This window comes from Artemia sp. Qi Xiang Cuo, chromosome 2, assembly GCF_049724085.1.
Source record: "Artemia sp. Qi Xiang Cuo chromosome 2, ASM4972408v1, whole genome shotgun sequence".
NCBI classification, from domain to species: Eukaryota; Metazoa; Arthropoda; class Branchiopoda; order Anostraca; family Artemiidae; genus Artemia; species Artemia sp. Qi Xiang Cuo.
The window spans coordinates 74952015-74979140 of NC_142795.1; the positions used below are offsets into that span (position 1 = coordinate 74952015).

A 27126-nucleotide genomic window follows, 5' to 3' on the forward strand; every position below is an offset into this window, starting at 1 on the left:
CAACATCTCAAACGTGAGTAACACTGTCGAATGAAATAATAGCACAATTTATTATCAACTTTTAAAACGTTTCGAATGAAGATATTTTGATATTTGGAATGGAAATGTATCAGCTTTGGTTTAAATCGCCCTAATAACCAACCAATCCCCCACCACACCCATCATTTTCCCGAATATATCCAATCAAAATTTTAAGCTCCTACTACTGCTGCTAAAGATAAGGCTATTACGATTAATTTTACTCCTACTACTATTGCTAATACTACTATTACTGCCGGTGCTACTACTACTACTGCGACTATAGCTAAGGGTATTAAGGCGAAAATATTGGGTAGTATTGAAACTGTATTGAACTAAATCGAAATAAGCTATGTCCACAAAGGCTGTCAAGAGGAAGTATCAACAAGGCTTCAAGAACGGTTGATGGTATTAAGTCGAAACTTTCATCATGCTTTGAAGGGAATGTTGAAGAAAACCAAAGGTGCTATGTCCATACTGATACTAATGCTACCACTGCTACTACAACTATTGCTACTACACAAGGTTAAGGGTTAGGCGGAGGTTGAACTGAATCAAAACGAACTATGATCATGTATATTGTCAAAAGGGTGATCAAGCAATATCTCAAGAACGGCTTAATTTATCAAATTAGACATTCAGGGTAAGTTGCGGCGGATTTTAGCCAGAAGACACTATATATATATATATATATATATATATATATATATATATATATATATATATATATATATATATATATATATATATATATATATATATATATATATATATATATATATATATATATATATATATATATATATATATATATATATATATATAATACGTTTAACACTACTTCTATGGCTACTGTAACTAATGACACTAAGGGCATTAAGGTGAAACTTTTAGGGAACGTTTAGGGAGAGTTTCAATTGAACGAAAAGAATACATGCATGAAGGTTTTCAAAAAGGCATTTAAGCAAAATCATAGGCAGCACTGCTCTATCATAGCTAATAATTATCATTGAAACTTTCAAATTCGCTAATTCTATTAGAAATTAAAAGTTCTAGTGCCTTTTTAAGAATCAAAAGTGATTTCAGGGCAAGCAGCCCTCCTCTTTAGCCCATCATTTTCCAAACTTTCAATCAAAATTTCGATTACTATTACTACTTGTGCTCCTAAAATTTAACTAAATAAAAAGAGTGTAAGTGTATCCATGTTGTCAAAGAGCATAGATAGAATTTTTTGGGAATGGTATTAAGTTTTATTTTTCAGATCAACTAGAGGAGGTATAAAACTAAATTAAAAAGTAGCCTGCTATTTGTGTCAAGATTTACCAATGTGTGTATTTTGTTATAAATTGTTGAAAACGTTTCTTCAATATACAAATAGCAAGCTAACCTATGGATTCTTACAGAAAAAATACGATAAAATATATAACATTATTTTCTTTTTCCATGAAAAAGACTATTTAAAAAAAACGAACAGAAATTAATTTAAAAAAAACTTAGTCTGTAAATTAAGTTTTTCAAAGAAAAATAAAGAACTCTATTTAACCAAAAATGAGCAGATATAAAATCAAATACTCTACCAAGCGTAGAACTACCAGACATCACCATCAATAAACAAATGAAAACCAAAACGAACAGAAATTACAATAAATAACCAAGTCAAAACATGCAGAAATTAACAAGAGTAGGGCTGACAACCCCCCATGCCTTCTAAGACCAGAACTTAATTTGCACTTTACTGGAAAAAAAATGAATGTGCATTGTCAATTTAATATACATATGCTGATATTTATCTTTTAAAGTGCTAATAAGTTTGATTTATTAAAGTTAAGAAAAGTGTAAACATTTAACATGTATTTTTTCCAGGAAAGTGCAAATCATGTTTTGGCCCTGAGAAGGCATGGGGGCCGTTATTGTAGTTGTAATTAATTAAAAAAAACTTTTTTCCACAAAAAAAGTTTTTCAAAGAAAAGTAAAGAACTCCATTAAACCAAAAATGAGCAAAAATAAGCAAAATGAAACCCAAAACGAACAGAAATTACAATAAATAACCTAGTCAAACTCAAAACGAGCAGAAATTAACATGAGCTGGGCTCAAAACCCCCATGCCTTCCCAAGGTTAGAACATAACTTGCACTTTACTGAAAAAAATATAAATGTTTTTACTTTTATAACTTTAATAAATCAAATAATATTAACATTTTGATTGCTAAATATCAGTATATTTGTATTAAACTGACAATGCTTATTCATTGTGCATTGTCATGTAATTTTTACCCCCAGGGCATAAATTATAACCTTTACCCTAAGGGCTATGAGGGGGGTTGTCATCCTCAAAGACCAAATTTTCAGAACTTTCAACTACATTGAACAAAAGGGCTAACTAACAATTTTCATTGGATTTGTTTGGGGATATGGTGGGCGTGAGAGGGGCGTTAGTTGCTCTCCAATCACTTTCAACTATTAAAAAAGGCTATAGCCCTTTCAATTTCCAGTCAAATGAGCCCTTTTGAAGTTTCTACGAAAACGCTTTCAATAAAAAACCTTATATGCCCCCAGGACATAACTTACAACTCGTGCCCTGAGGGCTGGGGGGGGGTGTCATCCTCAAAGACCTGATTTCCAGAACTTTTTGTGAAAAAGGGCACTAGCCCTTTTTTAAGTTTCTACAACATCGCTTTCTACAAAACCTATGTATGGCCCCAGAGCATACCTTACATCCCTGGCCCTGTGGGCTGTAGGGGGGAGGGGTTGTCATCCTAAAAGACCTAATTTCCAAAACTTTCAACTACATTGAATAAAATGGCTATCTCAAAACTTTCATTGGATGTGTTTGGGGATATAGTGGGCGTGAGAGGGGCGTTAGTTGCTCTGCAATCACTTTCAACTATTAAAAAAGGCTATAGCCCTTTCAATTTCAAGTCAAATGAGCCCTTTTGAAGTTTCTACGAAAACGCTTTCAATAAAAAACCTTATATGCCCCCAGGGCATAACTTACAACCCTGAGGGCTGGGGGGGGGGGGGGTTGTCATCGTCAAATACCTGATTTCCAGAACTTTCTACTGCGTTGAAAAAAATGTTCAATTTCCAATCAAATGAGCCCTTTTTGAAATTTCTACTACAACTTTCTAAATAAACCTTATATGTCCCCAGGGCATAACTTAAACCCCTTGCACTGAGGGGGCTGTCATCCTCAACTACTTATTTCCTAAAATGTTAGTATAAGTTTAACAATATGGATATCTTACAATGTCTACTAGTCAGGTTTTGAGAAAAGGTGGGCGTGAGAGGGGGTTACTTGCCCTCCAATCACTTTTGACTATTGCAAGGGGCACTAGCCCTTTTTGAAGTTTCTACAACATCGCTTTCTACAAATCCTTATATGGCCCCAGGGCATACCTTACATCCCTGGCCCTGCGGGCTGTAGGGGGGAGGGGTTGTCATCCTAAAAGACCTAATTTCCAAAACTTTCAACTACATTGAATAAAATGGCTATCTAAAAAAATTTTATTGGATGTGTTTGGGGAAAAGGTGGGCGTGAGAGGGGGGTTAGTTGCCCTCAAATCACTTTCGACTATTAAAAAGGGCACTAGCTCTTTGAATGTCCAATCGAATGAACCCTTTTTCAAGTTTCTATGACAGACATTTCAATAAAAACCTTATATGCACCCACGGCATAATTTATAACCCTTGCCCTGAACACTGTGAGGGAGTGTCCTGCTCAAAGGTATAATTTCCAGAACTTTCAACTGCGTGGAACAAAATAGCTATCTCAAAATGTTGATTGGATGTGTTTGGGGAAAGGGTGGGCGAGTTGCCTTCCAATCACTTTTGGCTATTAAAAAGGGCACTAGCCATTTCAATTTTCAATCGAATGAGCCCTTTTGGAAGTTTCTGCGACAACGCTTTCTATAAAAACCTTATACGCACCCAGGGCATAACTTACAACCCTTGCCCTGAGGTCTGTGGGGGAGGGTTATATCCTCAAAGACCGAATTTCCAGAACTTTGTTCAACTACGTTGAACAAAATGGTTATCTCAAAACTTTGATCGAATGTGTTTTGGGAAAAGGTGGGCGTGAGAGGGGGGTTAGTTGTCCTCCAATGACTTTCGACTATTCCAATCACTTTCGACTATTAAAAAGGTCACTAGCCCTTTTAATTTCCAATCGAATGGGCCTTTTTTGAAGTTTCTACGACAACTCATTCTATAAAAACCTTACATGCCCCTAGGGCATAACTTACAACCCTTGCCCTGAGGGCTGTGGGGGAGTGTCCTCCTCAAAAACATGATTTCTATCTGGAAATCAACTACGCTGAACAAAATGCCTATCTCGAAATTTAGATTGGATGTGTTTCGGGAAATGGTGGGCGTGGAAGGGGTGTTAGTTGCGTTCGAATTACTTTCAACTATTAAAAAGGGCACAAGCCACTCCAATTTCCGATTGAATGTGCCCTTTTCGAAGTTCCTATCACAACTTCTTCGATACGAAGTGCCTTGGTCTAAAGGAAAAAATTAATAAATAATACATTGTGCCAACATCGTTCTTATATGCCCCCAGGGCATAACTTTAAACCCTTGCCCTGAGGGCTATGGGGGAGTGTCCTCCTCAAAAACGTAATTGCTATCTGGAAATCAACTACGCTGAACAAAATGCATATCTCAAAATTTTGATTGGATGTGTCAGGGAGATAGGTCGGAGTGAGAAGTGGTCCAAGTTGCCGACCACTTACTTTAGACAATAAAAAAGGGCACTAGCCACTCAAATATCCAGTTTAATAAACCATTTTCGTAGTTTTTATGATAAGTCTTTCGATACGAAGTGCCCTGGTATGGAAGAAAACAAAAAATAAATAATACATTGTGCCAACATCGTTCTTTACTTTGGCAGCGCTATTACGCTGCCGATGATTACAATAACAAATTCGGTTGGCTATTGTAATTATTGTTCGTTTTGGATTTCATTTATTTGTTGATGGTGATTTGCGGTAGTTTTACGCTTGGTAGCTCATTTGATTTTTTTTTATTTTTTTTGTTCATTTTGGTTTAATGGAGTTCTTTAGTTTTCTGTGAGAAACTTATTTTGTGGAAAAAGTTTTTTTTTAGTTAATATAGTAAATATTTAGTTTATTTTCGTTAATTTTTTCCTGTCAACTTGATTATTATAGTTTTTATTTTGTATTTATATTTTGGAAACTTAAAGTAGGCTACACTGTATATTTTACATGTTATTATTTATTAACATGAATTAGCTGCTCGGATTGTTTTTTTTTACAGTTGATGGTCAAGGGTGTTCATTTTCAGCCATTTTGATTTTAAGTTTTTGTATGTTAAAATTTGTGTTTGCACTTTGGATTCTACTGTGAAGTTTTGCCAGAGTTTTTAGCCATATTTTTAACAGTATCAGCTCATGCAAACGCAGATTTCATCTGTAATTTTGAATATTTTGTGTTATCCCTGTAATACATTCGTAAAATATTTCTCAATATATCAAGATCAGCTTGCATTTTTGCATTCTTTTTTAACTTTTGGATATACTTTTTAACTTTATCACTATGGGTGATACAGCCTCGCAAATGTCTTATAGCTTTCATAATCTTGTTTTTTTTTTATAGATTTCATTACTCCAGTACCTATTTATTATTCTGCTAGCGACTTTTTTCCTATATTTGTTTCGGTAACCATCATCATTATGATAAGTCTCCTTAATATTTTTTTTGGCTCTCTCAATGTTTGCTTCACTATACCCCTGGTATCTTGAATACCTTTGTTTTTCTCTGTCAGGTTTCATTTTCTCAAATTCTGGATCACTAGTATTTATGCGTTCTTGAGCCCTCTTCCTTTCTTTCTAACTCAAATACAATTCTTTTATGTTTTAGGATGCTATCTCTATTTTTGGTGTAATGCTGTTTTCTGGAAGTTGATATTTAGTCGGTCGACTCTACTACTTTTCTCGGGTTTTCTGCCGTTTGGTTCTTCAGTTGTCGCCATAACGCTACTTGATTAATGCTCATATGTTCCTCTCTTTCACATATGTCTCTCTTTCACATTCATCTCTGTTTTTTTTTTTTTCAGTAAAATGCAAATTATGTCCTGGTCTTGAGAAGGTGTAGGGGCGGTCAGCCCTACTCCTGTTAATTTCTGCTCTGCTTTTTAGTTTCTAATTTCTGCTTGTTCTACTTGTCATGTTAATTCTTAACTACCCAAAAAAAAAAACAGCGAAAAAAACAGCGTAGTACATAGAACAGAACTGTATCAGAGGCAACGCTTAACATATATATATTTTTTTTTTCAAGAAAAGAAGGCACTTTGATCCTGGACGTCCAAAAAAGTTTGGAATTTTAAGGTCAAACTTTAAAAAATGTCGAGAAGAACGCCAAACACAATCAAACGCCAAACAGCTTTTCCTTTATTGGTTGTGAAAAGGAAATACCAGCAATATCTAAAGGACGGATGATGGTATCAGCTGTCATATCTTTTGGGAAGGGTTTAGGGACATCTTCAACTAAATCAAAAGATACTACGTGTACCACTTTTAAATGAAGAGGTATCTGCAGTATGTCGAGACCAGCTGAGGGTATTAAGTTTGAACTTCCAGGGCATACTGAGGGGGATGTTGAAAAAAGGTGCGAGTGCAACTAGTCCTCCTCCCTTGCCTGTTTTAGCTGGAATCTCCCCAAAGACATCTGATCAAAATTCGTTATCTAAATTTTCAAAGTTAAATGATTTTAAATACAGATGTTTATTACTCAACGTTCAAGAAAGGTCTCCTTCATCTGAAATAAATTAAAAGAAACAAGTTTTTCCAACTGTAAGTAAGGAGCACCATTAAAACTTAAAACGAACAAATATAATTCCTTATATGAGGGGGTTGCCTCCTCCCCAATACTCCTCTTTTCACGCTAAAGTTTTAAAGCACTTTTAAAAAGGTCATATTCTCTAATTATACGATCCTAGTTTTTCAGAAGACGTTCCTTAAGAATTCAGACAAAAGTCTAACTTTAGCGTAAAGAGTGTGTATTGAGGAGGAGGCAGTCCCCTCATATACGGAGTAACTTTGGTCGTTTCAAGTTTTAATGCTGCGCCTTACTTTCAGTTGAAAAACTTATTTTTCAATTTAATTTCTGGTCCCCTTTTAAATAATGCCTGGAAACCCGCTTTCCCCTCCTTGGAAATTCCCCCCCCCCCCAAAAAAAAGATAATCCATTGAAAGTTCTCCCTCGTAAAATGTTCCCCAGGGTTATTATTCCCGTATAATTTCATCCTCGCTGTAAATTCCCCCTGGAAGATTCCTGCTCACGATTCCACCTGAAAAATTTTCCTTAGCAAACTTTCATTCGAAAAAGCACTTTATTTAATTTAATTTTTGATCGTTTTTCAATTCATACCGGAAATCACCCTTATGTGAAATTTTTTACCAGCCCCCCCCCCTCCAATGGAAAGTTTCTCCTTTGGAAAATTTCCCCACGGAGAATAATTACTGGAGATAATTCCCCATGGAGAATTTCTCCCGCAGAAAATGAGTAGGTTTCGTATATGAATTCTGGCAAATTCCCTCCCGTGTAAAATTCTCTCTGGAACAGGGGTGGATCCAGTATCTTTTTTAGGGGGGAAATAGGTTGATCCGATAAACTTGCGTTAGGAACAAGTTTAATTAACGCAATCTTGCGTTTATTAAGTAAATTATGCTACTTTAGACTACGTTAGGGGGGCATGCGCCCCCTTCGACCCCCCTGGATCTGCCACTGCTCTGGAAAGCTCATCACCGGAAACTTTACTCCATAAGGAAAATTCTCCCCGTAGAAAATACTCCTCTCCCTCAGAAAATCCCCCTTCGAAAAATGTATGTATACTTCCCAATAACCAATGCTATATGTAAACATTGGGCAAAGCTCATAGTATGCAGCCATTACCCCCGGGGTTGTGGATGGTCAAATCATCCTGAAAGACAGTTATTGGATCTTTCGACTATGCTGAACAAAATGGGTATCCCAAAATTTTGGTCGGACGACTTTTAGGGAAAAAGGAGCGTGGGAGGGAGGCTAACTGCCCTCCGATGTTTTTTACTTAAAAAGAGGACTCGAGCTTTTGATTTCCGATAAAATGAGCCCTCTCTCGATCTTCTAGGATCACTGGTTCGATACGATCACCCTTGGGAGAAACAAATAAAAAAACGCACATCCGTGATCTTTTTTTCTGGCAAAAAATGCATAAATCCACATTTTTGCACATAGGAACTTGAAACCTCTGCAGCAAAGTTTTGTGATATACTTAAAATGGTGTGATTTTCATTAAGATCACTCGATGTTCCGTATCCATTATTTATGTGTTATATCGATGTATCCAAGACAAATTTAAGCTATTTTGATCTTTTTTTCCTCTCACATTTGAAAATAAAATAAAGAAAACAAAAAAAAATAGAAATTTCTTTGTGTATGATTAATCTAATCAAAAAAAAAAAAAAATTATGGTCCCCTGTTCGTACATAATAAAGTCATGAACAAGTATAGATGTTTTATTTTTCCTAAATCTGTCTACCCTCTGTCATATATTCCTGTCAAACAAAGCTGAAAAGATTGGGACAGAATTCCAGAGTTGCTCAATTTTTCTTGTATTTTGGGATGGAGGAGGAGCTTGCGTTGCTGTGCAAGGCTAAGGTCAATTTTTCATTTTACGTCTGACCTAATAAGCTTTTTTTTATAAACATGGTTTGAAGAAAACTTGAATATCACATTTCCAGGTATATTTTCATTTCCAGGTATATTTTCTCAGTATGACGAGAGCTATTGTATGATGTCCTTAGATGAAGGTTATTTGGACCTGACAAACTATCTTGATAATTTGGAAGAAGCTAACGGTGAAAAGCCAGACGTGGAAGAGGTTGTAAATGAACTAAGAAAGAAAGTTTTTGAGGCAACTGAACTTACTTGTAGTGCTGGTAAGATGGCATTATTTAAAAGGGTGGTATATTGGTATTTGTGGATGGCATAGCTCAAGTGGTGGATAGTAGAGATAATCTTCAGAAGCTATTAGAGGTAATAAAAGATTATGTAGAAAATAAGTATTTAATGTTAAATGCTAATAAGTCAGTAGTATTTGTATTTAAGAGCAAAGGAGAGGTTGATTCTGAGGTTGAGTTTAATATTGGAGGAACAGTATTAGAGGTTAAAGAAGAATTTGTTTATTTGAGTGTTAAGTTTAGTGCACTAAAGGGCATGTCTAGGCATGTAGAAGATTGTAATTTAAGGGGTAATAGATTAATAAATATGCTATCGAGAAGTAATTTAATTATCTAGCCGATATGAGGATTCAGAAAAGTGTGTTCGAGACAAAGGTAGCTTCTAGTCTACATTATGGGTCTGAGTTTTAGGGTTTTGCTAAAGCAGCTAAGTTAGAAGTAGTTGAGCTAAGATATTTTAAGAGAATTTTAGGCTTGAAGGATTCATTTAGTTTCTGTGGTACTGAAAGGAAATTTAGGGCTTTTCACTTTAAGGAGCGTTAGATTGGTGAAATTTTGGGAGAAAATAATTAGGCTACCTAGAGTTCGGCTTCTTAAATCAGCTTATTTGGAAAGTTTGAAGGACGGTAGATTTGATTCGTGGCAAAATCAGGTCAAGAAAATGCTGGACCTTTGTGGCCTGTCAGAGATGAGCCACACCAAGAAACCCAAAAGTGCCATGCCCAATAGGACCAATCTATGTCTTTGAGGTTTTACTCCCGATATAAAGAGCATTGGGGGAGGGGGGGGGGGGTTATTTCAAATTTGGGCTGAATAGAGAGGACTTGAAGAATTTGCTGTTGGTATGGGGGGATGGTGTGGATTTAAGTGAGAGAAGAAAATTCTTGGGAAATTTTTGGTTGGTGGCCAGCCCCTACTTTTGCCCTATATATGGATGTGTGAATGAGAATCTCTCATTTTCTATCTGAGTGTGGAGAGCTGTCTGAACTGGGGAATGAATGTTCTGGATTAGGGGTTGGAAGAGAATGTTGGTTAATTGACTAAATTTCTGAGAGGAATGCGTGTGCTATTAAACAGTTGTGTAAGTTTCTTCGTTTAGGGATTAAAGACAGAGAATTATGTTTGAGGGGATAGTTTGTTAAAGTTTTTAGGAGATTTATTTTATTATGGTTGTTGTTTGTCGGTTAATACGTTGACACTGTTGAGTTTTTTTTTTTAGCTTTGTCTGTAGGCAGTATTTTGTGCTACTATGGCCCGCAGGCTTTTTTGTAATAAATCGTATCTTATCTATAAGAACGGATTAATAGAACTAAGAAATCGAGAGCAACTAATCGAAACTGCATTTGTATTTGTGACGAATGCCGGGCTTATTAGTTTTTATATTAACCTATTAATGTTTATATACATGGTTTACAATGTAAAGTGTGACAAGTCGATATTTTGACTGTGAAATAGGCTAAATAAACCCTCTTTTTATTCTTAAATGGTCTAAAGAAAAATGTAAACTTGACTTGTTGGGCGTACACTTTCAATTTCAAATAGAAATTCATGAATATTTACAAATTTAGATGGATTAGCATAGAACCTAAACCGAAGGAAGATTTACCTGGAAAACTGTTTTTTTAAATAAAATAAGTTTAAATAACTATTATAAAAGTTTATTATTAATAAATATAAGTTTAAAAACTGTTTGAATAAAATAGGCTTAACTATTTTTAAATAAAAAAAACCCTCACGAAGTTTTAAGTGATCAAGGTGTCTAGCAGTCAGGAAACACACATTTTACTCTCTTGGTGGATGTTGGGGGATGTGGGTAGATTAAAAATTTCAAATGTTACCCCTATGAAATTTTATATTGTTTGAATCGTGGTGAAAAAAAAACTAGGGTTGTCTGTTTTTTTTTGTCAGAAGAGATTTCTTTATTAGGATACTAGAACTGTCGTTCAGGAAACAAAGTCAACAACAGATTTTTAGGAATTTGCAATTGGGACAAGCTCAATAACAGTTATATCATGATGGTTCCTTTTCTCCTTTCCCGTAAAGATCAAGTTCTTGAGGCCTGCACTCTCCATAGAAAGTAGCCGTTTTAACATATAGGCTATGCAGTTTCATCATGTTAAACGTTAGTGTTTTATAAATTCACTGACACAGGGCCAGAGTTATAAATTTTTGAAGGACTGACAAGCAAACGATTTGGTTAATTTCCTCCTGGAAATTCTTCCACGGACAATTAACCCCCCCCCCCCCCATCCCGGGGACAATTCACCCCTGGAAATTTTTCTTCGGTGGACAATTACACCCGGATAATTCCCCCCCAGAGTTCCAGAATAAAAATTTTGCAGCAAAAGGGAAAGTCTTATAAACAAAATGAATAAAGAAAAGAGGGAATTTTTGAATGTTCTACCTTAACACTGTTAGTTTTTTAACACTGTTAGTTCAGTTAATCGATGGTTTGTATCTAATTATTTAGTACCGAATTTTAAGAAGACTGAATTTATGGTTTTTGGTCATTCAAAACGTGCTACTAAAAAAATTTCATGTCAGGAGCTTCAAGTTGGTGAGCATAAAATACGTAGAGTTCAATCGTATCGTTATTTAGGGGTTTTTATTGATCCCCTTTTGTCATTTCAAACTCATATTGATCATTTAAGGGTGAAACTTTTGCAAAATATTGGGTCTATGTATCGTTTGCAACATGTTTTTCCATTTTCAATTTTAAAAATAATTTATCATTCTTTGATTGCTCCTTATTTAAATTATTGCACAATTATTTATTTAAATACTTTTTGGACGCATATAAAACCCCTACAGATCCTTCAAAATAAAGCAGTGAGAATACTTGGAAATTTTTTACATCGTCCATCAAAACTTAGAGATGCATCGGAAACTGAAACATTATTTCTTTTCTTGAATTTATTAGATCTGAAACATATAAGAGAACTTAATATATCAATATGGCATTTTAAAATACAAGATCCTAGTAGTTATTTTTATGAAAAATCTCTGTTGATTCTGCCCCTCCTTCGGCTCTTAGGTGTTCTGGAACATATCGAATTCCCTTTGTTAATTGTGAAAGATCTAGATTTTCAATTAGATACCAAATACCATTTATTTCAAATAAATATAGGCTGAAAGATAGAATTCAAATTGAGTCATTTCGGCAAATATCAGTTCTAAGGAAGAAAATATTAAAATTATGTATTGACCTGTGATGGTGGAATAGAAATTTTTTTTATTATTATTATTATTTTTTTTTGTTTTTGTTTATATTTGTTACCCATGTTGGGATAGCCTTCCATGCCCCACTTGTCCAGCGTTTGTTTTCTTTATGTTTGTTATGTTTTTTGTTTTTTTCTTTAACCAGGTTTTTTTTCTTTCTCTCTTTTGTTATGATGAGGAAATGTTTTTTTGTTTATTTTTTTTTTTTTTTTTTTTTTTTTTTTTTTATTATTAATACCCAATTTTACGAGCTTTGCTCTCTGTTGGGGGTATATGTTTTTTTGTTATGTTGATTTATTCAAATAAAAAGACGCCTACCTATTTTTCAGAGAATAGGCAAAATATATGGTGTAATTTGCTTACTTGTTTGAAATAAAGAATTGAGTGCATTTCAAATTTGCTTAGTTCTGACCTGGGGTTCGACTCTATACTATTTAAATTAAATTATAAAAAGCCCCTTAAAGGTACTTTAGAAAGGAAAATCTTCTTATGTAAGTATAGTCCTTCTATTGAATTCTGGGACTTTATGTTCCTTCCGGTTTTTCTGGTAGGTAAACAGGGCATTACACCCTTTCAAAGAGATTTACGCAATTTCTAGTTCAATGTCTTTTTTTAGTGATAAATCAAAACCGATACGCAATTTCAAAGTTCAGTGTCTTTTTTTAGTGGTAAACCAAAACCGATGTCTCTTTTTAGTTGCCAATTATTTTTTGTATATATTCAGGTTTCATATTAGATTCTCCATCAGTTTTGAATAGTTTTATTCGAGATAGCACTACAAGTATTTTTTGTAAAAAACATTTTTTGCCAAGAGATTAAACCAGTATTGTCTATAACTTAATTTACGTTGGTTAAACTTCCGATGGTTAAGAAAGCGTAACAGGTAATTAAAGTATGAGAAATGGGATGCTATAATTAGAATGATTTTAAGTTGAAACATTGTGACGTAAAAATAACTCAGTTATTTGCTTGCGTGTATAGGACTTCCCGGGTTATTTGCTTGCTTGTATTTTGTGTTAAAATATGTAGTTTTTATATCTTTTAAAAGAGCTTTAAGGGGTTTGAGAGACTCAGTTGCCTAATTCCGTGTTATTTTTCTTTACTTGATTTTCATTAAATACGTTATTTTTTTTTTTAATAAGTAGTTTTTATATCTTTTAAAAGAGCTTTAAGAGGTTTGAGAGACTCAGTTGTCTAATTCCGTGTGATTTTCGTTTACTTGATGGTAATTAAAAAGGAAATTTTTGTGTTAAATAATTAGGTTTTGTTTCTTTTAAAAGAGATTTAAATGGTTTGAGAGATCCCATGTTATTTGTTTGCGTGTATAGGAATTCCCATGTTATTTGCTTGCATGTATAGGCATTGCCACGTTATTTTTCTTGCGTGTATAGGAATTCCCATGTTATTTGCTTGCGTGTATAGGAATTCCCATGTTATTTGCTTGCTTGTATAGGAATTCCCATGTTATTTGCTTGCATGTATAGGAATTCCCATGTTATTTGCTTGCTTGTATATGAATTCACATGTTATTTGCTTGCTTGTTTTGGAATTCCAATGTTATTTGCTTGCTTTTATAGGAATTCCCTTGTTATTTGCTTGCATGTATAGGAATCCCCTTGTTATTTGCTTGCATGTATAGGAATTCCCATGTTATTTGCTTGCATGTATAGGAATTCCTATGTTATTTGCTTGCGTGTCCCAAGTTATTTGCTTGCGTGTATAGGAATTCCCATGTTTTTTGCTTGCTTGTATAGGAATTCACATGTTTTTTGCTTGCGTTTTTAGGTATTCCCATGTTATTTGCTTGCATGTATAGGAATTCCCATGTTATTTGCTTGCGTGTATAGGAATTCCCATGTTATTTGCTTGCATGTATAGGAACTCCCATGTTATTTGCTTGCATGTATAGGTATTCCCAAGTTATTTTGCTTGCGTGTATAGGAATTCCCTTGTTATTTGCTTTCGTGCATAGGAATTCCCATGTTATTTTCTTGCATGTATAGGAAATCCCATGTTATTTGCTGGCATGTATAGGAAATCCCAGGTTATTTGCTTGCATGTATAGGAATTCCCACGTTATTTTGCTTGTGTGTATAGGAATTCCCATGTTATTTACTTGCGTGTATCGGAATTCCCGTTTTATTTGCTTGAATGTATAGGAATTCCCATGTTTTTTGCTTGCGTTTATAGGAATTCCCATGGTATTTTAAGGGCTTATGTCCCCCCCCATGCTATTATAAGAGTTTATGTCCCCTTCCTATGCTATTCCAGGATCTTATGTTCCTTCCTATGCTATCATAACGGCTTTTCCGTGTGGTTTTTCTTTACTTGGTACCCATTAAAAAAAACATTTGTTTGTTAAATAAGTAGTTCTTACATCTTTTAAAAGAGCTTTACGGGGTTTGAGACACTCTTTTGCTTGATTCCGTTTGATTTTTCTTTACGTAGTGCTCATTAAAAACTAAATTTTTGTGTTAAATAAGTAGTTCTTGTATCTTTTAAAAGAGATTTAAGGGGTTTGAGAGACTCAGTTGTCTAATTCCGTGTGATTGTTCTTTACTTGGTGCCCATTAAAAAAGTTGCTAGCGAAAACCCCGTGTGGATGAGTTGAAATAAAAAATTTTAACGAGAAATGGCTTAAAAGTGTTTTGGGGGAGATGGGTTGATTGGCAGAAGGATGTATTAGTGAATTTAAAGTGGAGGGCGAGTTGCTAGCGAAAAAAATCTAAGCTAATAGGGGTTTTTGACCGTAAACTCTAGTTTTTTGTAAGAAAATTATGGAAAATACAATTCGTTGGTTCATTGGTGAAACTTTGCTTGCGTGTATAGGAATTCCCGTGCTATTTGCTTGCTTGTATTTTGTGTTAAAATAAGTAGTTTTTATATCTTTTAAAAGAGCTTTAAGGGGTTTGAGAGAATCAGTTGCCTAATTCCGTGTGATTTTTCTTTACTTGATGGTCATTAAAAACGAAATTTTTGTGTTATATAAGTAGTTTTTATATTTTTTAATATAGCTTTACTTGGATTGAGAGACTCAGTTGCCTAATTCCGTGTGATTTTTCTTTACTTGATGTTCATTAAAAACGAAATTTTTGTGTTAAATAAGTAGTTTTGTATCTTTTAAAAGAGCTTTAAGGGGTTTGAGAGATCCCATGTTATTTGTTTGCGTGTATAGGAATTCCCATGTTATTTTCGTGCATGTATAGGAAATCCCATGTTATTTTCGTGAATTTATATGCATTTCCAATGTTATTTGATTGCTTGTATAGGAATTCCCATGTTATTTGCTTGCATGTATAGGAATTCCCTTGTTATTTGCTTGCATGTATAGGAATTCCCTTGTTATTTGCTTGCGTGTATAGGAATTCCCATGTTATTTGCTTGCTTGTATAGGAATTCCCATGTTATTTGCTTGCTTGTATAGGAATTCCCATGTTATTTGCTTGCGTGTATAGGAATTCCCATGTTATTTGCTTGCATGTATATGAATTCCCTTGTTATTTGCTTGCATGTATAGGAATTCCCATATTATTTGCTTGCATGTATAGGAATTCCTATGTTATTTGCTTGCGTGTCCCATGTTATTTGCTCGCGTGTATAGGAATTCCCTTGTTATTTGCTTGCTTGTATAGGAATTCCCATGTTATTTGCTTGCGTGTATAGGAATTCCCATGTTATTTGCTTGCATGTATAGGAATTCACATGTTATTTGCTTGCGTGTATAGGAATTCCCATGTTATTTGCTTGCATGTATATGAAATCCAATTTTATTTGCTTGCATGTATATGAATTTCCAATTTTTTTTGCTTGCTTGTATAGGAATTCCCATGTTATTTGCTTTCGTGCATAGGAATTCCCATGTTATTTTCTTGCTTGTATAGGAATTCCCCTGTTATTTGCTTGAATGTATAGGAAATCCCAGGTTATTTGCTTGCACGTATAGGAAATCCCACGTTATTTTTCTTGCGTGTATAGGAATTCCCATGTTATTTGCTTGCGTGTATAGGAATTCCCATGTTATTTGCTTGCATGTATAGGAATTGCCATGTTATTTGCTTGCGTGTATAGGAATTCCCATGCTATTTTAAGGGCTTATGTCCCCCCCCCATGCTATTATAAGAGTTTATGTCCCCTTCCTATGCTATTCCAGGAGCTTATGTTCCTTCCTATGCTATTATAAGGGCTTTTCCGTTTGGTTTTTTTTTACTTGGTACCCATTAAAAACAAAATTTTTGTGTTAAATAAGTAGTTCTTATATCTTTTAAAAGAGCTTTACGGAGTTTGAGACACTCTTTTCCCTGATTCCGTTTGATTTTTCTTTACTTAGTGTTCATTAAAAACGAAATTTTTGTGTTAAATAAGTAGTTCTTGTATCTTTTAAAAGAGCTTTACGAGGTTTGAAAGACTCGGTTGTCTAATTCCGTGTGATTTTTCTTTACTTGGTGCCCATTAAAAAAGTTGCTAGCGAAAACCCCGTGTGGATGAGTTGAAATAAACAATTTTAACGAGAAATGGCTTAAAAGTGTTTTGGGGGAGATGGGTTGATTGGCAGAAGGATGTATTAGTGAATTTAAAGTGGAGGGGGAGTTGCTAGCGAAAAAAATCTAAGCTAATAGGGGTTTTTGACCGTAAACTCTAGTTTCTCGTAAGAAAATTATGGAAAATACAATTTGTTGGTTCATAGGTGAAACTTAAGTCCAGGTATGGATCCAAATATAAACTATTTTCTGTAGAATCTGAGCTAACAAGGGTTTTTGACCATAAACTCTAGTTTCCTGTAAGAAAATTATGCAAAATACAATTCTCTCGTTCAAATGTGAAACTTAGGTCCATTCTCTGGTTCAAATGTGAAACTTAAGTCCAGTTTCGGATACGCATAATAATGAGGACTGATGGTTCTAATTCAATATTTTTTTTTCATAAAAACAAACTATTTTTTTAAACTTCGAAATTATTCAACTTTTTTTTTTTTGTACTTATCTTAAAATTACAAAATATGATTACGGCTCTAACAATTGTACTCTGTGATTGGTCAGAGACACAATGTGGCTTTCCCACTGGCATTCTATGTCCGGATATCGACACTACCTAATCTATTGCATGTATTAAATCAGTATTTTTTCCGCAGTAGTACGATAAACACATAAGTCATATCTTTTAAAAAAGTGAAGATGGAGCATTTTAATAAAGTTTGTTCACATGTCAATGTTATTGTAGCATTGAATGCTGACATGGAGAAGTATTTAAACTATGAAACAAGTAAGAATGGTAGCACTATTGGAAATGTATGTGTGCATTGTCACGACAGTAAGGAATTTAATTTCTTTGGAGTATCAAAAAAAATCAACTCTTTTTATGGTGGATATGCAAGAGTGAGATATCCAGAGATGATAGCACTCAAAGAAAATGCCAAAATAAAAATAATAGTTGATGAAGAGGGACATCTTCCTGCCAGTGCTTGTTGTAACATGCTACCTATTGTTACACCCCATCGTCAACTTTCGGGTATTAGCATTCAACGGAAGATCAAAAGAAGACATGCATACTCTTCTACTAATATCATAAACCATATCTTGTTGACGTGCCGAAACTGTTACCTTTGTAAAAATAATGTTGTAATAGACAGTGAAATTGCCGTAAAAATAAAAAGGTCATTGGCAGAAAATATCATTAAAGAATATAAATATGAATCGATGAAAAATAAAGTGCCAGCAAACTTCACTACCGTTCATCAAACAATTAATGAACCAAATAATAGCAAAGATAAAGTGTATATTCAACATGTGGATGACCCCCTATTAGAAATGTGTTCACATGCTAGTGTTATTGTAGCATTGAATGCTGACAAGGAGAAGTATTTGAACTATGAAACAAGTACAAGTGGTAGCACTATCGGAAACGTATGCGTGCGTTGTCATGACACTTTGGAATTAAATTTCTTTGGAATACCAAAATAATTCAATTATAAAAATGGTGGATATGGGAAAGTATCATTTCCAGAGATGTTAGTACTCAAAGAGAATGCCAACATAAAAATAATAGTTGATGAAGAGGGGTATCTTCATGCTAGTGCTATAGGTAACATGCTACCTATTGATAGAACCTTTCATCGGCTTTTAGGTATTAGCATTCAAATGAAAGCAAAGAGGAAAAAAAAGGCCTACTCTGCTACTAATATCATAAACTATATCTTGTCTAAGTGCCTAAACTGTTACCTGTGTAAAAATAATGTGATAATAGACAGTGAAATTGCCTGAAAAAGAAAAAGGGTATTGTCAGAAAATATCACTATGGAATATGAAGATGAAACGATGAAAAAAAAAGCACTAGCAAACGTTACTGTCTTTGATCAAACAGTCAATGAATCAAATTATACCAAAGACGATAAGCATATTGAGCCTGTTCATGAGACACCAGTAAAAATTGTGTATGATTCAAAATTGAATAATGATTATTCTACTGATTACGAACTAAGAGAAGACAATAACTACAATATCAAGAGAGAACATGGTGAACCATTTTATTGGAACAAATTCAAAATGTCCAAAGTTAATCATTGATATTAATAATGTATCATAATATATTTTTTTATTAATATTCTACATAACACTATTTCATTAAAAACATTACATTGTTATGTGTTAATTATTTCTTAGAGTAAGCTAGCAAATCAAGCGTTTAGAATGTATATTAAAACATCGACGATGTAAGAAAAGGAATTTGCATACATCTATTGTCAAACACATGGGATAACATTGTCAAAATCTAGGTATCAGAATGAAAAATTGTAGGTAAGTAAGTAAGCCAGTAAGGAAGTAAGTAAGTAAGTAAGTAAGTAAGTAAGTAACAAACTCTTTCTTGAATTCACCTCATGGATACACAATGCAGAAATTTCATTTAGGAAATTATGAAAAAATTGTAAGCAAGTAACAAAAATTGTAAGCAAGTAACAAATCCTTTTCTGAAGTTACCTCTATGATACAAAATACAGAAACTTCATTTAAGAAAATATCAAAAAATTATAAGTAATTAGCAAATTCTTTCTTGAAGTTAACTCTATGATAAACAAACAAAACACATATCATTCAAGGAATTAAAAAAAAATTCTAAGTAAGTAACAAATCACTTCTTGAAGTTAAGTCATGGATACACAACGCAGAAATTTCATTTAAGAAATTATCGGAAATTGTAAGTAAGTAGCAAATTCTTTCTTGAATTCACCTCCTGGATAAATAAAAAAGACATTTCATTCAAGAAATTATGACAAAATTCGAAGTAAGTAACAAACTGTTTCTTGAATCCTCCTCCAGAATGCACAATACAGATATTTCATTTAAGAAATTACGAAAAAATTGTAAGCAAGTAACAAACTCATTCTTGAATACACCTCGTGGATACACAATGCAGAAATTTCATTTAAGAAATTATCAAAAATTGTAAGTAAGTAGCAATCCTTCTGAATTCATCTGAATATCACCTCAGCTGTGATGAAATTCAAGTAAAAAAAGACATTTCAGTTCAAGAAATTATGACAAAATTCTAAGTAAGTAACAAACTCATTATTGTTTCACGACTTAGATACACGATGTAGAAATTTAATTCAAGAAATTATGAAAAATTCTCAGTAAGTAACAATTTCTTCTTAAAGTCAACTTTGGACACACAATACGGAAATTTCATTTAAGAAATTATGAAAAAAGTGTAAGCAAGTAACAAACTCTGTCCGAAACTACATGTTATTTGCTTGCCTTTCCTTGGCACCTTTCCAAACGAGTGGGGATCCCCCACTGGTTCCTATAGATTTCAAAAAAGTGACGTCTCTGTGTCGTCTCTGTGATGGCAAACACATAAAGACGAGACACGCACATAAACGATACACAAACCGAGTCATAGTGAGAGATAGCCGAAAAGTTGGGTTGAACTAGGTTCACTTAGAGTGGCGCGCCACTCTAAGTGAACCTAAATCAACCCAACTTTTTGGATATCTCTCTCACTATGAATCTCTTTGTGTGTCATGTCTGTGCGTGTCTCGTCTCTATGTGTGTGTCATCACAGAGACGACACAGAGACGTCACTTTTTTGCAATGTGTAGGAACCAGTGGGGGATCCCCGCTCGTTTGGAAAGGTGCCAAGGAATGGCAAGCAAATAACTTGTAGTTTCGGAAAGAGTTTGTTACTTGCTTACACTTTTTTCATAATTTATTGAATGAAATTTCCGTATTGTGTATCCAAGAGTTGACTTTAAAAAAGAAATTGTTAGTTACTGATAATTTTTTCATAATTTATTGAATTAAATTTCTACATCGTGTATCTAAGTCGTGAAAACAATAATGAGTTTGTTACTTACTTGGAATTTTGTCATAATTTCTTGAACGAAATGTCTTTTTTGTTTATCCAGCAGGTGAATTCAAGAAAGAATTTGCTACTTACTTACAATTTTTTCATAATTTCCTTAATGAAATTTCTGCATTGTGTATCCACGAGGTGACTTCAGGAAAGAGTTTGTTACTTGCTTACAATTTTTTCATAATTTCTTAAATGAAATTTCAGCATTATGTATACATGAGATAGATTCAAGAAAGAGTTTTTTACTTACTTAGAATTTTGTCATAATTTCTTGAATGAAATGTCTTTTTTATTTATCCAGGAGGTGAATTCGATAAATAATTTGCTACTTACTTACAATTTTTGATAATTTCTTAAATGAAATTTCTGCATTGTGTATCCACGAGGTGTATTCAAGAAAGAGTTTGTTACTTGCTTACAATTTTTTCGTAATTTCTTAAATGAAATATCTGTATTGTGCATTCAGGAGGAGGATTCAAGAAACAGTTTGTTACTTACTTAGAATTTTGTCATAATTTCTTGAATGAAATGTCTTTTTTATTTATTCAGGAGGTGAATTCAAGAAAGAATTTGCTACTTACTTACAATTTTTGATAATTTCTTAAATGAAATTTCTGCGTTGTGTATCCATGAGGTAATTTCAAGAAAGGATTTGTTACTTATTTAGAATTTTTTCATAATTTCTTGAATGAAATTACTTTTTTTTTGTTTATCCAAGAGGCGAATTCAAGAAAGAATTTGCTACTTACTTACAATTTTTTTTGATAATTTCTTAAATGAAGTTTCTGCATTGTGTATCCAAGAGGTGACTTCAGGAAAGGGTTTGTTACTTGCCTACAATTTTTGTTACTTGCTTACAATTTTTTTCATAATTTCTTAAATGAAATTTCTGCATTGTGTATCCATGAGGTGAATTCAAGAAAGAGTTTGTTACTTACTTACTTACTTACTTCCTTACTTACTTACTTACTTACTTGCTTACTTACTTACCTACAATTTTTCATTCTGATACCTAGATTTTGACAATGTTATCCCATGTGTTTGACAATAGATGTATTCAAATTCCTTTTCTTACATCGTCGATGTTTTAATATACATTCTAAGCGCTTGATTTGCTAGCTTACTCTAAAAAATAATGAACATATAACAATGTAATGTTTTTAATGAAATAGTGTTATGTAGAATATTAATACAAAAATATAGTATGATACCTTATTAATATCAATGATTAACTTTGGACATTTTGAATTTGTTCCAATAAAATGTTTCACCATGTTTTCTCTTAATATTGTAGTTATTGTCTTCTCTTAGTTCGTAATCAGTAGAATAATCATTATTCCATTTTGAATCATACAAAATTTTTACTGGTGTCTCATGAACAGGCTCAATATGCTTTTCGTCTTTGGTATTATTTGATTCATTGACTGTTTGATCAATGCCAGTAACGTTTGCTAGTGCTTTGTTTTTCATCGTTTCATCTTGATATTCCATAGTGATATTTTCTGACAATACCCTTTTTATTTTTCTGGCAATTTCACTGTCTATTATCACATTATTTTTACACAGGTAACAGTTTAGGCACGTAGACAAGATATGGTTTATGATATTAGTAGCAGAGTAGGCCTTTCTTTTCCTGTTTGCTTTCATTTGAATGCTAATACCTAAAAGCCGACGAAAGGTTCTATCAATAGGTAGCATGTTACCTATAGCACTAGCATGAAGATACCCCTCTTCATCAGCTATTATTTTTATGTTGGCATTCTCTTTGAGTACTAACATCTCTGGAAATGATACTTTCCCATATCCACCATTTGTATAATTGAATTTTTTGGTACTCCAAAGAAATTTAATTCCATAGTGTCATGACAACGCACGCATACGTTTCCGATAGTGCTACCACTTTTACTTGTTTCATAGTTCAAATACTTCTGCTTGTCAGCATTCAATGCTACAATAACACTACCATGTGAACACATTTCTAATGGGGGGTCATCCACATTTTCAATATGCACTTTATCTTTGCTATTATTTGGTTCATTAATTGTAACGGTAGTGAAGTTTGCTGGCACTTTATTTTTCATCGATTCATATTTATATTCCTTAGTGATATTTTCTGCCAATGCCCTTTTTATTTTTCCGGCAATTTCACTGTCTATTACAACATTATTTTTACAAAGGTAACAGTTTCGGTACGTCGACAAGATATGGTTTATGATATTAGTAGAAGAGTATGCATGTCTTCTTTTGATCTTACGTTGAATGCTAATACCCTAAAGTTGACGATGGGGTGTAACAATAGGTAGCATGTTACCACAAGCACTGGCAAGAAGATGTCCCTCTTCATCAACTATTATTTTTATGTTGGCATTTTCTTTGAGTGCTATCATCTCTGGATATCTCACTCTTGCATATCCACCATAAAAAGAATTGAATTTTTTTGGTACTCCAAAGAAATTAAATTCCTTACTGTCGTGACAATGCACACATACATTTCCAATAGTGCTACCATTCTTACTTGTTTCATAGTTTAAATACTTCTCCTTGTCAGCATTCAATGCTACAATAACATTGACATGTGAACACACTTTATTAAAATGCTCCATCTTCACTTTTTTTAAAGATACGACTTATGTGTTTATCGTACTACTGCGTAAAAGATACTGATTTAATACATGCAATAGACTAGGTAGTGTCGATATCCGGACATAGAATGCCGGTGGGAAAGCCACATTATGTCTCTGACCAATCGCAGATTACAATTGTTAGATCCTTAAGCATATTTTGTAATCTTAATATACGCAAAAAAAAAAAGTTTAATAATTTCGAAGTTTAAAAAAAATAGTTTTTTTTTATTAAACAAAAATTATTTAATTATATCCATAAGTCTTTATTATTACGAGCATACGAAACTGGACTTAAGTTTCACATTTGAACCAGAGAATTGACCTAAGTTTCACATTTGAACGAGAGAATTGTATTTTGCATAATTTTCTTACAGGAAACTAGAGTTTATGGTCAAAAACCCTTATTAGCTCAGATTCTACAGAAATAGCTTATATTTCGATCCATACCTGGACTTAAGTTTCACCTATGATCCAACAAATTGTATTTTCCATAATTTTCTTACAAAAAACTAGAGTTTACGGCCAAAAACCCCTATTAGCTTAGATTTTTTTCGCTAGGAACTCGCCCTCCACTTTAAATTCGCTAATACATCCTTCTATCAATCAACTCATCTCCCCCAAAACACTTTTAAGCCATTTCTCGTTAAATTTTTTTATTTCAAATCATCCACACGGGGTTTTCGCTAGCAACTTTTTTAATGGGCACAAAGTAAAGAAAAATCACACGGAATTAGACAACCGATTTTCTCAAACCCCTTAAAGCTATTTTAAAATATACAAGAACTACTTATTTAACACAAAAATTTCGTTTTTAATGAGCACTAAGTAAAGAAAAATCAAACGGAATCAGGCAAAAGAGTGTCTCAAACCCCGTAAAGCTCTTTTAAAAGATATAAGAACTACTTATTTAACACAAAATTTTTGTTTTTAATGGGTACCAAGTAAAGAAAAACCACACGGAAAAGCCCTTATAATAGCATAGGAAGGAATATAAGGTCCTGGAATAGCATAGGAAGGGGACATAAACTCTTATAATAGCTTGGGGGGGACATAAGCCCTTAAAATAGCATGGGAATTCCTATACACGCAAGCAAAATAACATGGGAATTCCTATACATGCAAGCAAATAACATGGGAGTTCCTATACACGCAAGCAAATAAAATGGGAATTCCTATACACGCAAGCAAAATAACGTGGGAATTCCTATACGTGCAAGCAAATAACCTGGGGTTTCCTATACATGCAAGCAAATAACATGGGAATTTCTATACCAGCAAGAAAATAACATGGGAATTCCTATGCAAAAAAGCAAATAACATGGGAATTCCTATACAAGCAAGCAAAATAAAGTGGAAATTCATATACATGAACGCAAATAACATGGGATTTCCTATACATGCAAGCAAATAACATGTGAATTCCTATACACGCAAGCAAATAACATGGGAATTCCTATACAAGCAAGCAAATAACATGGGAATTCCTATACACGCAAGCAAATAACATGGGAATTCCTATACAAGCAAGCAAATAACAAGGGAATTCCTATACACGCAAGCAAATAACTTGGGACACGCAAGCAAATAACATAGGAATTCCTATACATGCTAGCAAATAAAATGGGAATTCATATACACGCAAGCAAATAACATGGGAGTTCCTATACATGCAAGCAAATAATTTAGGAATTCCTATACATGAAAGCAAAGAACAGGGTAAGTCCAATACCAGCAAGACAAAACACAGTGCAAAAAAATCAATTATCGCACAACAAATGGTAATTACAATACATGAAAACAAATAACATGAGAATTCCTATACATGCAAGCAAATAACTAGGGAATTCCTATACACGCAAGCAAATAACATTGGAATTCCTATACAAGCAAGAAAATAACCGTGGCAATACCTATACAGGCAAGAAAATAACATGGGAGTTCCTATACATGCAAGCAAATAACATGGGAATTCCTATACACGCAAACAAATAACATGGGATCTCTCAAACCCCTTAAAGCTCTTTTAAAAGATACAAAAACTACTTATTTAACACAAAAATTTCGTTTTTAATGACCATCAAGTAAAAAAAAATCACACGGAATTAGGCAACTGAGTCTCTCAAACCTCTTAAAGCTCTTTTAAAAGATAAAAAAACTACTTATTTAACACAAAAATTTCGTTTTTAATGAACATCAAGTAAAGTAAAAAACACGGAATTAGGCAACTGAGTCTCTCAAACCCCTTAAATCTCTTTTAAAAGATATAAAAACTACTTATTTTAACACAAAATACAAGCAAGCAAATAACACGGGAATTCCTATACACGCAAGCACATAACTGAGTTATTTTTACGTCACAATGTTTCAACTTAAAATCATTCTAATTATAGCATCCCATTTCTCATACTTTAATTACCTGTTACGCTTTCTTAACCATCGGAAGTTTAACCAACGTAAATTAAGTTATAGACAATACTGGTTTAATCTCTTGGCAAAAAATGTTTTTTACAAAAAATACTTGTAGTGCTATCTCGAATAAAACTATTCAAAACTGATGGAGAATCTAATATGAAACCTGAATATATACAAAAAATAATTGGCAACTAAAAAGAGACATCGGTTTTGGTTTACCACTAAAAAAAGACACTGAACTTTGAAATTGCGTATCGGTTTTGATTTATCACTAAAAAAAGACATTGAACTTTGAAATTGCGTAAATCTCTTTGAAAGGGTGTAATGCCCTGCTTACCTACCAGAAAAACCGGAGGGAATATAAAGTCCCAGAATTCATTAGAAGGACTATACTTATGTATGCCTAGCGGACTTGCTATCGATCGCAAGGGGCGAACTGGTATCATGTACTTTAGATGTTGGTACCTGATCAAGTTCACGAAAAGTAATTACTCGTACTTCTTAATCCAGCTGTGCACTTCCATCATAGGGCAACCCCTCAACAGTTGCCACTAATTTCATATTTCAAAATTACTTTCTTTAACCTTAATCTTACCATACTATGATAACCCAACCCCCAAAAACTTTAAAAAATAATTTAAAAGAAATGTAAAAAATAAATATTACAGGATATCCTGTACACTCTGCCTACATTTTTGAAGTAGGTAAAATGTTCCCGCATCCCTTCTTTTCTTCAGTCTTTTTATTTGTCTTACTTCACCTTTGGCTGTTCAGTTTTATATATAGGGGATTTTTTTGGGGGGGGGGGGGTGGGGGGATTAGCCTAAAATCGATTTAACAGAGGGTTTAAATAAACATAAATACACGTTGAGTTAATAATGTGCTTATATGCATGAAACTACATTTAAAGTACCAATGGCATCAAAATAGAAAGCTTTTTTGCCCCTTGGACCCACCTAAAGTCTGTTCATGCTTGAAAACCTCAATTCTCTAAGATTTTTCTTTTGATTGTTTCAAAGCTATGAATTTTTAGGGCAGTATCACATTTTCGTCAGTATTGCCATCCTGAACCGCAAAAATGATAAAGCAAAAATAATTGGCTGAATTTGTCAGTGCCTTCGTCTGAAAAAAAAACTCAAATATTAACAGTCTGTTAACTCCCATAGAGAACTTTAACTTCAAAGGAAGCTGCATCTTCTTAAGCTGTTTGGTTACGAATGTTTTTAGCTTACTTTTTGCAGGTTTTTCATCAATATTATTTTTTTTTGCGTCAACTACTACCAAAAACTGCTTAACTGCATATGGAGGGTTTTTTTTCATTAAAAAGTGAATTATCAGTGAACTTTTTAAAGATGTATATAATTGTGCAAGTTTTCACTTAACCAATATGAACAGTTAGAGCTCATTTGTCCTTGGTGCTTGGGTAATAAAAGTCAATTTATCCGTTTTCTTTTTTTAATGTCGTATTCGAATGAAAGTCTATGTAATATCATGTCAGGGTGAAAGGGAAGTTCTTCATCTTCACCAAAGTTCTTCGAAGGGAAATTCATC

General features: G+C 33.6%; 1 protein-coding gene across 1 annotated transcript in view; it reads left to right on the top strand.

The window, feature by feature from the left end:
• LOC148955616 (DNA polymerase kappa-like) overlaps positions 1-27126 on the top strand; it is a 68208-nt gene that overhangs the window by 36648 nt on the left and 4434 nt on the right. The window contains exon 3 of the mRNA XM_089108273.1: positions 8774-8953. Within this exon, the coding sequence (XP_088964399.1) occupies positions 8774-8953 (180 nt within the window). The remainder of the gene's footprint in view (positions 1-8773; positions 8954-27126) is intronic.